This window comes from Hyaena hyaena, unplaced genomic scaffold (assembly GCF_003009895.1).
Source record: "Hyaena hyaena isolate Hyena2069 unplaced genomic scaffold, ASM300989v1 scaffold_819, whole genome shotgun sequence".
Lineage (NCBI taxonomy): Eukaryota > Metazoa > Chordata > Mammalia > Carnivora > Hyaenidae > Hyaena > Hyaena hyaena.
In genome coordinates, this window is record NW_024081453.1 from 696,909 (window position 1) to 714,776 (window position 17,868).

The window sequence follows — 17,868 nt, forward strand, 5'->3', positions numbered from 1 at the left end:
ACAGAAGGGGTGCATGGATGGATGGCTCAGTTGGTTGAGCGTCTGACTTCAGCTCAGGTCATGATCTCACCATTTGTGAGTTCAAGTCCTGTGTCGGCCTCTGTGCTGACAGCTCAGAGCTGGGAGCCTGCTTCCAATTCTGTGTCTCCCTCTCTCCCTGCCCCTCCCCCACTCACGCTCTCTTTGTCTCTCAAAAAACAAGTAAGCATTTAAAAAATATTTTTAAAAGAAAAAATAAAAGAAGCCAAACCCTACCATATGTTAAATCAAGCTTGAACAGGCTTCAAAAAGAAAACATCTGGGGCACGCACGTGGCTCAGTTGGATAAGTGACCGACTTCAGCTCAGGTCATATGTCACAGTCCAGGAGTTCGAGACCCACGTTGGTTTAACTATTGTCAGCGCGGAGCCCTCTTCAGATCCTTTGTCCCCCTCTGTCTCTGCCCCTCCTTCACTCATTCTCACTCTCTCTCAAAAATAAACAAAACAAAACAAAAAACCCTTAAAGGTATTTGAAGCAACAGCATGATGTAATCCAATTTTTGAAAGAGCAAATAATAGTCTCTCAAATCACAATTAAGAACTCCTTATTGGTTATGTAGATGAGGGAAAAGTTATAGATTTTGCAAAAATAGAGAGCAAGAAAATAACATATGGCTGAAGAATTCTTTAAAAATGGGAATCAGCGGTTTTTCTCACAGTAAAGAAATTATGTTGAAAGAGAAATAAAAATGACATAGAGAATAAAGTTTGCTGTACAGCTTGTAGTAAAAAGGAAAATTTGACAGCACTAAATGTATATCGCTCTAGTTTCAGTATTAAACCACTAACATATACAACAGAAAAGACCTGCCAACTAATTTGAACACAGTGAGATTTTTCCTATTGGTATGAATATATGTGATATCATCATTAACACTGCAATAAAAAAATATATGCAAACCAATATAACAAGCAAGTCACATCAGTGAAAAAGGAAATGAAATTAGCCTTGTATTCTTATTCTTTGAAGTCATGACCAAGTTTACAGGGCTCTTGGTTCAAAGGAAAACACAGCAGCCACCAGCACGTACTGAAACATCCCCATTTTACCACGTTTTCATTCTTAGGACTCGTCAGTGAATCTAAAGGACAATGCTGCTCGGCAAGTACTAAGTAAAACCAGTCAACAAGATTTAGTGATTTTTCCTCAACTTAGAGATAGCATTTTCAATGTACAAATGTTAAATGTCTGCTAAATGTCCAGCGATATTCCTTGCTGATGGACGAAACAGAGAGAAAGCATAGGAACACTGATAGCCTGCGACTGGACACTGCACAGTGCGGAGTAATCTCTTTAGTGTAGCGACTCAGACACCATGAAAATTAGGACATAAGAATTTCAACTCCTTTGCCTCTAGGACAGCTGAGAGAGGCAAGCCACACAACAGGGATAAGAAACTCAATCATTTCAAATTTTATTTTGGCTAGCATTTCAATTTCTCCTCATATTAACCTTTTATCAGGAGATAAAAGGAAACAACAAAAAAAATGAGTTGATTCAATCAGGTCCTTCCCATTTCCTGTGTGTGTGGCTAAAATGTAATTAAAGAAAAGAAAGGGGAGGGAGGTGGCAAGAGTGAGAGCTGAATAGACAGGACCCAGAACATGCACTAAAGCAAAGCATGTGTACAGAGGGAAAACAATCTCTCACAGAGCAGCATGATCTAGAAAGACAATACTCATGGCAAAGATCTCAAATCCCCTGTATTTGATTCTTCATCAGTGATCAATTCTGTCATGACCCTGCTGTGTTTCTAATAGAAAGTCACTTCTGGTCATCAGGGTCCATCTATTTAAGAAGAGGGAGAGGGGCCAGACATTGGACTGAATAAATAATGTCTAAGCACTGTTTAAGGACAAAATTAAGAACAAGTCTTATAGGGGTGCCTGGGTGGCTCAGTCAGTTAAGTGTCTGACTCTTGGTTTCAGCTCAAGTCATGATCTCATGGTTTGTGAGTTTGAGCCCTGCGTCGGGCTCTGGGCTGACAGTGCAGAGCCTGCTTTGGATTCTCTCTCTCTCTCTGTCTCTCTCTCTCTGTTCCTCCCGCTCCCCATCAAAATAAATAAACTTTAAAAAAAAGTCTTATATTAGCAGTTACTGTATTCTTGCTGAAATATCCTAGTGGGGAATAAATGCTTAATAGTTAGAGGTGGTAGTAGCAGGAGTAATTAATGAATTCACATAACAGTAACTAACACTGAAAAATGGAGCAAGGGAAAGATAAGGAACAATTTCCAGTTTTAAGAGAGAGAAGTAAGGCGTTCACAAATTTCATACAGTGCTTGTAAGTGATGACCCAAAGGTTAAAAACTAATGAAAAGCTGGGGAGCCCAGTTGGCTCAGTGGGTTAAGCGTCCAACTCTTGATTTCAGCTCAGATCATGATCTCAGTTGGTGGGACTGAGCCCTGCATCAGGCTCTGCTCTCAGAGTGTGGAGCGTGCTTGGGATTCTCTCTCCCCGTCTCTCTCTCTCTCTCTCTGCCCCTCCCCTGCTCACACACTCACTCTCTCTCAAAATACATAAAAAAAATTTTTTTGTAAAAGTCTTAAAAACAAACAAACAAACAAGAACAACTTATGAAAAGCCTACAACTCACAGAAGAGCAAACCCAACAGCACTGACTAATGCAGATGCAAATATACAGCAGCACTTGCTGCCGCACATCCCACTCATACACTCCGCTGGAGCAAAGGAGAGGAGCCCCACGTATCCTTTCATCCTGAAGTCCGCTATCTGAAGCCCAGTTCTGAGATTAAGGGTGGGGGTTCTTCATCTGTCCTGCTGCAGAGGGAGGGTGTCACAGGCTCGAAAGCTGACACAGCTCAGTGTTTCTACTGTAACCGGAGGTTCTCAGAAAAGGTCCTTGATGGAGGTCCTCTTTAAAAAATGGATCTGGCAATGACACTTTGAATTCATACAAGCCAATGTCACTTGATCCTCATTGTTGGTGCATCACGTGGACAAAGAGGCCCAGCCAATGTCACAGGGTTCAGAAATGACAGTGTAAGGGCTGCAGGCCACGTGGTACATCTTTGCTCCCTAAAGGCTCTGCAGAGCGGTGGGTTTCTCTGAAGCCACTTTGTAAAGGAAGTGAACTTTGGCAAATTCTTCACACCAGCCTGTGACCCAGCAGCCCTCACTTCCACATCTTAGACTTGGTCCTCATTTATAAGAAGGCACTTTCATGTAGCCCCAAGAGTTCCCCTTCTGGAATGGGAAACGAAATACCCAAATGGGTTCTTCCTCTATAGCCTTCTTGCTCAAAGTTAGTAAGGATTATATGACACTTAACTTCTAATGTCTTAGATCCTTGTCAGTGTCACTGACACTGGGAGGTCAAGTTCTTGCAGCTGAGACTTTACAGGGGAACCCTATGAAGTTGCAAAGTTTATCCATTTGAAAAGATGGATTGTTTCTATTTTGAAGACATGTAAGAACAAGATGGTAATACCAAACACCCCTCCAATTTGAAGTCATCACGTATGGAATATTGGACACATGGTCTTCTGAGCCAATCAAAACATGTAAAACCAAAATGGTGGCAGGCATTCTCCCTACTTGACCTGTGAGTTATTTTAATATTAATAATAATAATAATATCCAGGTCTTTTTGAGTTATATACCTCTTCCGTACAACTCTCAATAAGCATACTGAATAATGCTCTACCAGATGTAAGCATACCTAAATGATGGGAAAGACACATCACTGTCCTGTACTTATTTTTAAAGTATTTTAGGAAATCCCACGATGGCCATGTTTTTGAAAACCATGTGTGACCCATCTTTCATACACACACATATTTATTTAATGAAAACTTCCTCCTTCGGACTTATGGGAGTAGCCAACGTTCATGAAGCAATCACTCTGCCAGGCACTACCCCAAGTCATTTATGAGATCACTTGGTTTAATCCTCTAACTTCAGGCAACAGGTATTTTTACTTAACCCAGTTACAGCTAATGAATATGAATGTTTTAGGTAACCTGCCCAAGGTCATTCAGCAAGGAGCGGCACAGCCAGACTTGAATCCAGAGAGTTCCACCTCAAAGTCTGTACTCTTAGCCACTTCTGGAAGCGTTCTTTCAATTTCGCATCAGAACTATGTGTAACTAAGAAAAGGTCATCAGTGGGGCACCTGGGTGGCTCAGTCGGTTAAGCGTCCGACTTCGGCTCAGGTCATGATCTCACAGTTCATGGGTTCGAGCCCCACGTCGGGCTCTGTGCTGATAGCTAGCTCAGAGCCTGGAGCCTGCTTCGGATTCTGTATCTTCCTCTCTCTCTGACCCTCCCCTGCTCATGCTGCCTCTCTCTCTCTCAGAAATAAATAAAACATTAAAAAAGAAAAAGAAAAGGTCATCAGTTTTACTTTGCTGTGCGTCCTCTTTACTCCTGTCTCTTCTTCCACTTTCCTTCCTGCTCCCTTTCGGGCTTTCCAACTCATTCTTCTGGATTTCTTTGGTTTTCTTCGTCAGCCCCTGCCAGGAACCTGACTTCACTCCAGCCCCCCCACAGTGGCGACAGTTCAAGTGTAGGTAGAAGGCTGAGCCTAATGGGAGCCCCAAGCAGAAGGCCACTGGCAGCAGACATCAGCAGAACTGCCTGGAAAGTGGGAGGTGACCCGCATGTCCACAGTGAGCTCCCAGACTTGGGTAAGAAAACATCCTGTGGCCCTTCCCAGGCACACATTTCTTTTATGGTTACATGGAAATATGTGAGGAGCTCTCGGACCGACTGAGGGAAATATTGAAGGCAGCAGTGCAAGCTCGGAGCAAGGGGATTGGCTGCCGATTGAGGCTTTCTTTGTTTGGCATTTCTTTATAGTCTGTGCTTAGATAGGAAATTTAGAAACTTGTTCACTAAATACTTCTTCAGGGTAGTGGGATTCAAAAAGTACTGCCAAAATTTTTCCGAGGGGAGAAAAGGGAAAATCCTTTATTTAAAAAAAAAAAAAAAAGTGGGAAGTGCCTGGGTGGCTCATTGGATTGAGCGTCCAACTATTGGTTTTAGCTCAGGTTCTGATCTCACAGTTCGTAGGATGGAGCCTCACATCAGGCTCTGTGCTGACAATGCAGAGCCTGCTTGGGATTCTCTCTCTCTCCCACTCTCTCTGCCCCTCCCCTGCTCTCTCTCTCTCTCTCAAAAAGACATTTCTACAAATAAGCCAATCATAAAAGAGACAAGTACTGTATGATTCCACTTGTATGAGGTACTTTTAGTATCAGACAAAAAATCATAAAGATAGTTGGGGCGCCTAGGTGGGTCAGTTGGTTGAGCATCCGACTTTGGCTCAGGTCACGATCTCACGGTTCCTGAGTTCGAGCCCTGCATTGAGCTCTGTGCTGACAGGTCAGACAGAGCCCGGAGCCTGCTTCAGGTTCTGTGTCTCCCTCTCTCTCTCTCTGCCCCTCCCCTCCTCATGCTCTGTCTCTCTCTCTCTCTCAAAAATAAACATTTTGGTAAATTAGCAGATATGCTGAATTCATTAGATGTTACATCAAGGGCTTGATGTAACATCAAGGGGCTGGCTTGTTTCTGCTTTATTTTCCTGGCCAACCATGAATGGCATCACGTGCCAGATGCACTAGGCGGCAGGTGAATTAGCTCAGGAGTCAGCCAGACCTGCACTTCCACCTTTTTTTTTTTTTAAATATTTTTTTTATTTATTTCTAGGAGAGAGAGAGACAGTGTGAGCAGGGGAGGGTCAGACAGAGAGGGAGACACAGACTCTGAAACAGGCTCCAGGCTCTGAGCTGGCAGTCAGCACAGAGCCCGACGCGGGGCCCGAACCCACCAACCGCGAGATCATGACCTAAGCGAACGTCGGATGCTTAACCGACTAAGCCACCCAGGCGCCCCGTTGCACTTCCACCTTCAACAGTGTGACCTGGAGCTAGTTACCTAACTTCTTCAAACCTCAGCTTTTCTGTAAAAAGACAGGGGCCTTAATGTTCACTGCCCGGGGCTGCTGTAACGATCAAATGACATCATGTCTATGAAACTGCCTAGCACAAGAACTGGCAGGGGAGGCATTTAATAAATGGTAGTTTTATTTAATTTTATGTCATTTTAAGGGACGGGCAGATGTAAAGCCTTGTTATTAAGAAATAAGGAGAAAGCAACCATAAATTTGTGGTCTGCCATTTTTTCCCTTCACTTAAGAAAACTTCACCAAAGCTGTATTTTCAGTTCAAATAGGGAGAATAGAATATTTTGCAATAGTTCTCCCACCAAAACCTCAACTCTCAGTACCCAGACACTTTGAAGTTTGGCTGTACGATATATGGCTGTCTATGTATTACTGCTACAGACGTGTTTACGGCATGAAATTCAGACATATTTACAGCATAAAAATGAAAGCCAACAGAGAAAGGCTGATGTAAATGTTAGGCTCCGAATAGCCTATCAGAAAAGAAATCATCATTTACAAAAACGAGGGGTACAGGCCTTCAAGAAGAAATAGCGGTAAATCGGAAATGTTACACGATAAAAACATTTATGAAGAAAGCTCAGAGGGAAACATTTTATTTTTTCTACCTAAAATTATGAGATATAATTTTCAGCCTTATTTGCCTTTTGAGATCAAGAAAAAATCAGGTCACTACCACTCTGCTTAACATTTATTTCCTTTTGAAGGCGCCTCATTAGCGCAGTAGGTAGCACTTCTGTCTCATATTTCCTTTTGGGTGACAACATGGACACTCTGTTGAAAAAAAATAAGACAGTGGGGGTTGCTCACCAGAGAAATAAAGAAATTGACAAACGTAGTGCACAGCAGCTCAACAACAAATAATTTGCCACGGACCAGGCCCAGGAAGGAAACTAAAATGGGAAATTGATAAAAACCGAAAACCGTTCTCTGCGTGAGGCTACAGGGCCGGAAGCTGATATATTTCACAGCCCAAAGGGCTGGAAGACATTCTCTATCTAAAGCGTACAATGGGCTGGGGAGGAGGTCAGGCCACAGGGACTGTCAAAAAGCTCACGGTACAGCAAAACCTCCAAAGTCATTTCCAGAATGTAATCAAAGCTCTTCTGCACAGAATCAGAGTGGTGACAAGTTCTTAGAACTGATTTTTGTTGCTGAGTTCAGCATTAAAGAGTCTCTGAAAAAGCTCAGATCGGCGAGGCTGAATAAACAAGAAGGAAAAGTAAGTTTTCTTATAAAGTCTCAACCACGGCTACATGAAGCTGTCCTTTTTTGTTTCACCAGAAACTCACTGCGTATACCTAAGTCCAACCCCAACCCCCACAAAACCCTGTCTGGCCAACTTTCTAGAATATTCATAAGGTCGATAATGTTAAAAGCAATGACAGTGAAGCCACTCACTATTCTTTTCCTTAAATACATAAATAATATGCCTACATCAAGCACAGAGAATTTTCCCCCCAACATTACATATATTCATGCAAACTGTATTACCTCTGCCCATGTTAAAAAATTTAAGTGTTTAACTGGCATCTATCCTAATCACCCCAGGCCCAAAGCATACAAAAACAAAAAAATAGAGATTTCCAAAAACTTTTTATTAAGGCACACATCCCATATTTTGTTTTAATCATTTCATTTCAAAGATTTTACTTGTAAGCAATCTCCACACCCAACATGGGGCTCAAACTCAAGACCCCGAGATCAAGAGTTACACGCTCCACTGACTGAGCCAGCCAGGGCCCCCTCTACCCCGCCACAAACCCCATTTTAAAGAATGAACCCCTAAAGGTTCTGGAAGAACAGATATCATTTCAACAAGGATATCATATCTTCAGGTTTATGCTTATGAAGAAATATAACTGCTTAACTCAAATTTAGTAAACGTATTTATTTTGAAGAGAAAATACCCTTTCTCCTTAATTTTAGATTTTGTGCTCATCCTTTGCTTTCCCTACTTATACAGATTTCTTTCTATTAAAATTTGGTTATTCGAAAGACCTCGAACAGGCGTCTCAGGATACTCTTCCTCAAGGCACCGACAGAGAGAAAAAAAACAAAGTCACAGACAGAAAACTCTCACAGTAGCAGTTATTCATTTCCTGAGCTAACCCACTTCCGTTTTCAAACATTTCCTTCTCTTCACCAATGTTTTTTTTGAAATTTGCATCAAAGTCTTCTTGCAAAATACACTTCTGGATCCAGGGCCTGGAAGTGGGGCAAATGCCAACGGCCATGTCATTTTTAATGCCATCGCCACCTTGATGCAAAATTAGAATCTCAAATCAAGTGTCTTTCAGTAGTACAGAGGGCTCCCTGCAATATTAACTGATATTTTCGCAAAAGAAGCTGAGTTTTTATGAGCTTGAGCCATGCTCTGGGTAACAAATGCTTTGATAACAAATGCTCTCAAAGTGAAAAACTAAACACAAAAAAATTTCATGGCTCCTGGCTACTCCATTATAGAAAACCAGAGCATCTTCCATGATAAGGAAATCAATTTTTTTAATCTTTCAGACCTTCAGCAGACTGTAATGAGTTGCTGAGTTTCTCCGTACTAAGTATAACCTTAGAGATAAAACTACAGGTCTAACAATGACTACTGTTGTATATTTCATTATAAATATATCTTCTCAATGATTATGGACTTTAATCAAAGCAAATATATAAAGTTGAACAGGTATTTGGCTATTATGATTCCTTTGTGCTAATAAAGGAATCTTAACTCTATTGTACAAAAGTTGTATTGTACAAAATACAACTTAAAAAATAAGATCAGCCTTTTCCTAAATATAAATATAAAAAGCTTTATGTACTGGCAAAGAGTGATACCACAAAAACAGACAAAAGGAATACAGTCTCTTAAAATGTTTATTTTTGTCAGAATAGCTGACGATTTTCTGTTAAGTCTTTTGGTTCATTATTATAACAAGCATTCTCCCCCTTGAAAAAAATCCATTCAAAATATGTCAATCCTTGAGGTAAAGAACTTTAACTAAAAAAAAAAAAAAATCTGGTTTTTTTTTTTTTTTTAAAGAAAAATTCTTAAAATTCCTTTAGCTTGATAAATAGAAATAATCTCTTCTTCTTCTACTCTGGTGAACAAAAATGTACTTTATACAGCAAAATATCCAGTCACTTATTGGCAAACTAAAGGTGAGACTAAAGGTGAGAACCTACTCATTTACATGTGCTACTCAAACACAGTGCAATACTTCCATGTTCATATAGACTTAAAAAAAAAAACCCAACAACAACAACAGCAACCAAAAAACAGTTACCAACACTCTTCTGGCAAAGACAAGGGTTTTGGAATGGCAAAGGCAATAGAAGTTTTAGATCTCAAAGCTCCAGAAGGGAATTAATCTGAGTCTTCATCATCAAGATACTCCTCGGCATTGCTTAATGTTCGAACAGCATCTAAAAGGAATGGCGGGAAGGCAAAAGGGAACAATTACAGACTGCTCACATTTTGTTTTCACTTTCAAAGCTCCTGATACCTCAACAAGGCGTAATCTTTCCTCAGACCCGGGGACTATACTTCCCCCAAGGATCTTTTTCAACCTTTGCTTTCCTGCCTGACTGTTCAAATGTCTGCTGTCATAAAGGCTGACAAACACAGCAGTCTGCATGTCCCTAAAGTACGTAGTGCTGAGGTGCCATTAATCTATCTTGCATGAAATGGAACATGCCGGAAGCCCCTCCACTCATCCAACCTCCTCTCCCAATGACAAGTGCACACGTGGCTTCGGTCGGTCAACAGCCTGCAGCCTTACCTGAAGGGAAGGTCACTGGGTAGAAAGATAACTGATGAAGGGGAAAAAAGGAAAAAGAAAGAGAATGAAAACACAGAAGCTTCGGTTTCATCTTTAAAAGCATGGATAAATAAAGTACCCTCCGAGATAAAAGAATGAAATAAGAAAAGCAAACAAAAGTTTGAAACAGAAAGAGCCAAACCCTACCATATGTGACAACAAGCTTGAGCAGGGTTCCGATAAAGTCATCTGATCTTTAACTGTTTACCTATTTGACTGTCTAGTTAAATGCCTGTAAGCAACAGGTTACATGGGGTATAATTTCAGGGGGCAAACTGAAATGCAAACCTAAGCACTGTCAGAGCTCAACAAGGGTATGTTATCGTGCTCTCTAACTACTATACTCTGTGCTCACTGGAGATATGACAGACGGATTCCAAGTCTGGGGCAGAAAATGTAAAAGAAGGACCTGAAACCTCCTGTCACAGCATAAAACAAGGATGCTATCAGGGCGCCTGGGTGGCTCAGTGGGTTAAGCGTCCAACTCCGGCTCAGGTCATGATCTCACAGTCCGTGGGTTCGAGCCCTGCATTGGGCTCTGTGCTGACAGCTCAGAGCCTGGAGCCTGCTTCAGATTCTGTGGCTCCCTCTCTCTGTGCCCTTTCCCCACTTGCTCTCTGTCTCTCAAAATAAATAAATAAATAAGTAAATAAGTAAATAAATAAATAAATAACAAGGATTCTATCAAAGAGAGTGTCATGTTACAAAGGTTCATGATCCAACCTAAAAAGCCCTCCTCCACTAACCAGACAGGAACTATCAATAGGGACACTAAATATAATGGATCGAAACACAGCAAATATTTCAGCACACATCAAAGAGAATTCACTAGTCCTCTTTGGAGAATGATAAGGAACCAACACATTATTTCAAAAACTCATACATAAAGGATGAAAATCAAGCCTTGATTCTTCCCCTACTATACAAACTATTCCTCGGAGTCATCCTATTCCCACGCAGATCACAATACAAATTCAAACTTTTTATTGGATGATTGAGGGAATGAAGCAAGAAGAAAGAAAAAGGTAATGTGAAAACTGAAATATGAAAATTCATTTCTTGCCTCTGTGTGTCAGGCCCTAAGATGACCTCATTAATGAGTCCATTATCTAATCATTACACATTTAGGAAAGTAGACCAAAGGCACTTAGTGTGAACAGAGAAGAAGAGACCTACCTCCTAGCCCTGTTCTACAAAGACTGCAGAAAGGGGAGGGGAAAAAGAGCAGACCTGCCTTCCCCAGCTCTGCATGCTCAGATGGAGGCTTCTGGGTAGAGCCTTCTGGGGTCTGGGCAAGCATGGCATTCTCCTTGCCTACCAGGATCAAGCCCATAGTACACATGAGACTCTGATAACCTCCAGCTCCGAAGAAACCTTACTTGCTCAGGACATTCTGAAGGTACCCGTAGAACAACAAGAAGTCAGTGGCAGAAAAAGGAAGTTGGGCCATAGTCCTACTTCCTGACCCAACCAAGGCAGCAGGAAGGAAGAGGCGCATGCCAGGTGAAAGCATCTCTCCCACATGGCTGCATGCATGGCTTCTCAATCAACAAATAACTGGGGGGCACCACTCGGCTGGTCCATACTTTCCCGCTGGCTTAGCAGACCCTCGATCCATCTAAGCATGAGTAATTACTTTAAAGAAACACCAGCTCTGCCAGTGAGCATTCATGGATGAAATAATTCAGGAACCTGAGCTGCTCAGCGGTTTATAGTGCATCTGAACTGAAGTTAAAAGAAGTAAGAATCTGGAACAAAGATGTATCTGGAGTAAAGAACAGAAGGACCAGCGGACTCGTGAGCAGGGCTATGATGGGAATTTGGTGATGGGCGAGCAGGATAATTCTGGGAAGCTCCCTTGGCGAGTCACGAAGAGGAGGACTGTTTGCTATTTTTGATGAACTAAAGCAGGAAACCCGAGGCCTCATTTTATTTTGTTGCTTCCGCTGGAACAGGGCGAGGGGACAAGATAATGCTGCCTCTTCTCAGAAAACAAAGGGGGCTTAAGGAAGAGAGAAGCTTTCTAGGGGTTCAAAAACCAATGGTAATGTGACTCATATGAGGAAAACAGAAATCAGTACCTCACTCCACAAGCTCAGAGAGTGACAACACCATCGGGTTAACATAGAAACAAAAATGCACGGGGCCTCTACACTGGAAACGTCTCAGAAGTTGTTTTGGTGATTCTCCATCAACACAGACCAGGCTAAACTTTAGACTCTAAAAAGCAATACTAAAAAGGGTTGGAATGATGAGTAGCAATGCTCAATAAAGATGTGAAAATCGAGTTCTCCATTATACTAGTTCCATTCTAGAAAATGGTGGACAAGGTATAGCAATCATTGGCTTATATACTCCATGCTGGTATTAAAGTGCCAAACACAAGATAAAAGTAAAGTAAGGTTTAGAAGTGGGGGGGAGTGGGAAGGAAGAGAGACTGTCAACCAAAACATCTTGTATTTTCCTTTTTCCTCCCTCAGGGTTCCTCATGGGCCAGGAGACTGATGGCGGATGAAACGGAGAGACAGGAAAGGAAAATGGGGAGGGGTAAAGCACCTCCCCCCAGAATTTCTTTCAGGGGGAAGCATTCAGTACATTATGTACAGAGAAGTCCAATAAACAGCCAGTCTCTGAATAGTAATCATGAAGAATGCAAGCGTGTTTCACACCTTTTCTTTAACAGCTTTTTGAAATAACCACAAGGACCTTTGGTTTTTTTTTTTTTTTTCAAACCCAATCTCCCACGCGGATAGATATTTTTATCTCTAAGAATGTATACCTGAACTTCACCTTTAAAAACCACCCCACAGTCTGTAAATAAACGTCAAATTAGTTACGTCTAGAATAATTCTGATTGTAGTTTACTGATACTCTTGTTTAAAACCGGAATAAAATGTAATTATGGAGCTCTTCAGTGCTTAATTGAAAAGTAAATATTTAGAGACAATCACTTGTACAACCAGATTCGGAAACCACAGTCCTCTGATAAGGGCTCTAATGGAAAGCAAGTGATTCTACTGGATTGCAAGGAACAAAGGAAACACACAGAAAGTACTAAAAGGCCAAAGACTCTTCACTGTGTTTGCCTGAAGGTATTCTTTGATGTTGAATGTTCCAAATTAGACCCAGGATGTAAAATCTAACTTCGGAACCACAGGAAAAGTTTACCAAGAAAACTTCCCCCCAATTCTAAGCTGATAAACGTCAGTCCTGACGGCGTGAGAGAGGAGAGAGAAGGATTCAAGTCAAATACCTCTTCCCTCTTTCTTTTTCAGGAGAGATGCACAAGCCGCATTAGTAGCCATGTCCAGGGCCAGCTTCTTCTCGTTGTTTCTTAAGTCTGTTCTTGCACCTTCCCCAACACAAGAAAAGCAAATCAGTGTTTTTGAAGAATCTGGAGTAGGAGACCATCTTCTTTCCACCAAAATGAATCACTTTTGGCCAAACTAACTAAGAGAACCGTTCTGGCCCCGAAGTAAGCTTTTTTAAAACAGTCAAAGCATGTTTGGTGTCCTTCAATCAGGGTGCTTGCTGCTGTGTCATTGATAATTAGGCACAATTAAAATAGTGCCTTTCCTTTCAAATCCTCACAATGCCGCATGTGACTTTTCAGTGGGGACTTCACTATCCCCGAGGTACATTTGAGACAGGTGGACTCCAATGCATCCTGGCATGAGTTGTAAGTAATTTAACACACCCTTTGCTTCCTGAGAGAAGCCTATGTCGGGTGCACCCGTGGCGATTAATATTTTATATCTGCAAAGATGCTCTTGTGCAAATTAGCAGAAGAGTAACTCAAGAAAAGCTAGGGGTGATCCATTGTTTCCGTAGCACGCCTTCTACTTGCTTTTTGTCCTGGTCTTCATTGTGATAAAAATTACATCAGGATTCATGGGTACATTTTCATTGTTAAAACTTCAAAGATAGCGAAGTATGCTGAGCAAAAAGCATACGTCCCATTTCATCCCCCGACTAACCCCTCCCAGCCCATCTTCCAGCTTGTCTGGAGGAAACCATTCCCTGCAAGGAGGTACCAGTCCCTGCCATCCTCAGCTGCAGGAATGCACTCATGGACATCTACACCCAAAATCACACCGCATACAATGGTCTGTAAGTGGATTTTTTTAACTCAGCAATATAGAATGGTACCCATTCCTCAGCAGTACACATACTAATAACTCAATCCATCTGAACATTCGTAAGTAATCAATTTTGTGAACATTCCAATATTTATTTAATAACCCTCCTCTTCCCCTACTGAGGGGCATGTAGGCTGTATGTTCCTAGATCACAAACATTATTGCCGTAAATCTCCTTGAATACCAGCTTTCTGAAGAACTTCCCAGAAGTGATGCTGGAATATAAGGCTAAGTTCAGTTTTAAGTCTGCTAGCTACTGTCTGACTGCTTTCCAGGAAGCTTTACCAATTTATACTTCCTGCCACAGAACAGGAGGAGCCATTTTTTTGTGATCTCATCCTCTTCAGGAAACAAAAAATAAGTGAAATGAAACTCAAAGGCACAAAAACACTGAGTGAAGAAAGCATGGTTTGTTTAATTAGGAATATGGCAGTTGTGTATAGAAATCTCTCTCATGCAACTTAGATCTACCCACAGCTAAGTGTCTATAGAAACCTCATTCTCTCATTGGGCTACAGGGAAAAATTCCAGAGGGTTAAGGGCTCTGTGACTGGTCATATCTTACATTACATTACACGTTAGGACCCATATACATGATTTCTGTCAGGACAGGAAATGTCCGGAGCCAGCAAGGCAGAGAAGAAACGACCATTTCCTGTGTCCCTCTCAACCAGTGCTACCCAAGAGAAATACAATATGAGCCGTATGTGTCATTTAAAATTTTTCTAGGGGCCCCATTTTCAACAGGTGGAAATCATTTTAATAATGTATTTTATTTAATATGGTAGATCCAAAATGTTACCACTTTATCATATAACCAACATAAAAGTTATTGTGATACTTTACATCTTTTTTTTCCCCTAAGTCTTCGAAATTTAATGTGCCTTTTACTCTGACAGTACATCTCAGTCCAGACTATGCTCATTTCACCGGCCCAGTGGCCTGTGTGGCTAGTGACAGGTGGCGCGGTTCTCAGCATAACCCTTAGGGGGCACTAGAGTGGTCCTCATGCTGTCTGATCTTTTACACCTGAGATTTACATCACCAACGTCCTTTAAATCGGTAACATTTCCTCTCATGTATCCCACAACATTGCTATGAGGGTCCCTAATGAAGGTGCATCCATAAGACACCTTGGGATTCAAGCATCTTCTATCATAGGCTTCTGGACCAGGATGCAGTATAGGAGAGACACCCAGCCCTGTGGAAGGACTAATCCATATTTGTGTGACGGACGGGTAGATGGTGAGTCCATTATTTCACTGTCCCCTCTGACCTGTATAAAAAATAGGGAATTGAGGTAGCTTCACATTTTTTGTACAACTAGCACCTGCTCAGATCAGAGCAGGACATGACAGCCCCAGCGTTCTTTCTTGTCTGTCAGGACTCTGCTTGTGAGCAGGGGCCTCAGCACCTTCACCCCTACAGACTTCTGAGATCACATCGTCTCCGCACGTGCCCCTGGGTGCACACACATGCCTTTCTTCTAGGACCCTTTACTCCTGCAGAAATGTATTAAAAACTCGTGCGATAAGTAATGTATGTCATTTTAAAGCCTACCAAGCTTTTAATGTAAAACCAAAACTTTGGCACGAATCACCTCAAGTCTGTAATTTCGTCTTATTGTAACAACTCTGTGATACAGGCAGAGCCGAGCTTAAAATCCCAGTTTCAAAATACGAGGCTTCTGATTCTTCCTACTATTTCAAATAATGTAATTGAATGTAGCCTGTTTGTCCAGGGTAAGCAAAGGCCAGACCAATGGGGCACCTGCTTTACCTTTTTCCAGAAGCAACTGGACGATGTCTGCATAACCCTTCCAGGCAGCGGCGTGCAAAGCTGTGTCTCCCAACTTGTTCTAGGGTGATTTAAAAAAAGAGAAAAGCAGCATTTTAAAAAGAGACGGCGGGTTGAAAACATGCATGGAGTTAGGTGGACTCTAAGCAAAGTCAAAATGAGAACGAGTTCTAAAGTCACATAAAATTCCCAAGAGAGAAATCTCGGAGGCTCAAGAGATGAGGAAACGGTCTTCAGGGATGGAACGCGGAGCAGAGACGGACTGGACCGAGCCGACGGAGACCCAGGAGGAAGCCCGCGGATCCGCCCCTGCAAACCTCGCGAGAATTAGGAAGTCGCGCTGTCTGGAGACGCGGAACAAGCAGGAGGCACGCGAGTGAAAACGAGAGTACTGGGCGGAAGCGTTTACGGAAGTCATCAGGGGGCGCCTGGGTGACGCCGTAGGTGGAGCCTCCGACTCTAGACTTTGGCTCAGGTCACGATCTCACGGTTCGTGGGCTCGAGCCCCGTGTCGGGCTCGGCGCTGCTGAGAGGATGGAGCCTGCTCGGGACTCTCTCGCTGCTCCTCCTCAGCTCACACACGCGCACACCTTCTCTCTCAAAATAAATAAGTAAACATTTAAAAGAAGAAGAGGAGGTAATTCGATCACCTTCCTCTCTCCTGGCTGCCGGGTGAGCCGGGGCAGACGGCCGAATCACCCTGTTGAAAACGTAACCAGAGAAGTGTCCAAGCTCGGGCAACTTGCAGGTACCAGGGAAAGTGGCCACAGGGCCCGGTACTGAAACACTGCGGGGAGGCGGGAGAGGGCAGTCACCCTCACGTCTGGGTGTCGCCCCAGCGCAACGGCCGGGACCTTCCCACGTCACCCCGCAGAGAGGCCTGGAGCCCGTACGCCCCACCCGCCTGCCCAGCTTCCAGTCACCCTTAAACACGAACAGAGGAGGCAGAGATACTACGTATTTGAGGAAAGCCTCTAATATTTGAGAGAAGAGTGAAACAAAATGAATGGATCTCAGACGGAGAAGACACAGTACAGTGAATGGCAGGAAGCCTTTTAAAAAGCTATAAATTAACATATTCAAGATATATACAACATGATACAGCGTAATGGAACAAGAAAAGATGCTATTTAAAAGCAATAATCAGGGGGGGCACCTGGGTGGCTCAGTGGGGTGAAGTGTCTTAACTTTGGCTCAATTTATGACCTCACGGTTCATGAATGTGAGCCCCATGTCAGGCGCTCTGCTGTCCGTGCTTCAGATCCTCTGTGCCCCCTCTCTTTCTGCCCCTTCCCCATTCTCTCTCAAGAATAAGTAAAAAGAAAAAAAAAAAACATTTATAAAAAGCAATAATCAGAGTAAAAATGCTTACAAGTAGACAGAATTCCAAGATGGTGCCCAAGATCCCTGCCCTCTGGGGATCCACCCTCTGTTTAATTCCTCCCCCTCAAATATGTATGAGACTAATGAATATAATAGGATATCGCTCCCATGATGAGGTTTCTAATCAGTTGATGGTGAGTTCATCAAAAGGGAGGTTATACTGGGTGGGCCTGACCTAATCAGATGGGCCCTTTCCCAAAGTTATAGCTTCAGAGGCACAATTGCCTACCGACCTTAAGAAAGAAAGCAAACAGCCATGTTGTGCAATGTCTACGGAGGGGGGTGATCCCTAAAAACTAAGGGCCAGAGCACTGCAGGTGCAAGAAACTCAATCCTCCGGGCAACCTGAATGAGTCTGGAATACGATCTGAGCTCCAGATGAGAACCTGCTTCTGGCCAATACCTTGACTCTGGCCCGAGAGACCCTGAGCAGAGAGCCCAGCTCTGCCACACCCAGAATTCTGGCCTACAGAACGTGTGAGGTAAATGTGTGTTGTTTTAAGCAGCTAAGGTTGTGGTTATTTGTCACACAGCAATAGAAAACTCAAGACACTAAGGAATTTAAAAGGTAATCAAAATAAAACACAAAGCTAAGAATATCTTGGGGCATGTGGCTGGCTCAGTCGGTTAAGCATCCGACTTTTGATTTGATTTCTGCTCCAGTCACTATCTTGTGGTTGGTGAGTTCGAACCCCAAGTAGGGCTCCACGCTGACAGCACAGGGCCTGCTTGGGATTCTCTCTCTCTCTTTCTGCCCCTCCCCCA

At 42.7% G+C, this 17,868-nt stretch overlaps 1 protein-coding gene across 1 annotated transcript in view; it reads right to left on the reverse strand.

Annotated features, from left to right (window-relative positions):
• Nucleotides 1-8,822: 8,822 nt before the first annotated feature.
• OSTF1 (osteoclast stimulating factor 1) overlaps nt 8,823-17,868 on the reverse strand; it is a 57,749-nt gene continuing 48,703 nt past the window's right edge. The window contains exons 8-10 of the mRNA XM_039219463.1: nt 15,703-15,781; nt 13,038-13,136; nt 8,823-9,389 (exon numbers count right to left, since the gene is read on the reverse strand). Of these exons, the coding sequence (XP_039075394.1) occupies nt 9,331-9,389; nt 13,038-13,136; nt 15,703-15,781 (237 nt within the window). The 3' untranslated portion in view covers nt 8,823-9,330. The remainder of the gene's footprint in view (nt 9,390-13,037; nt 13,137-15,702; nt 15,782-17,868) is intronic.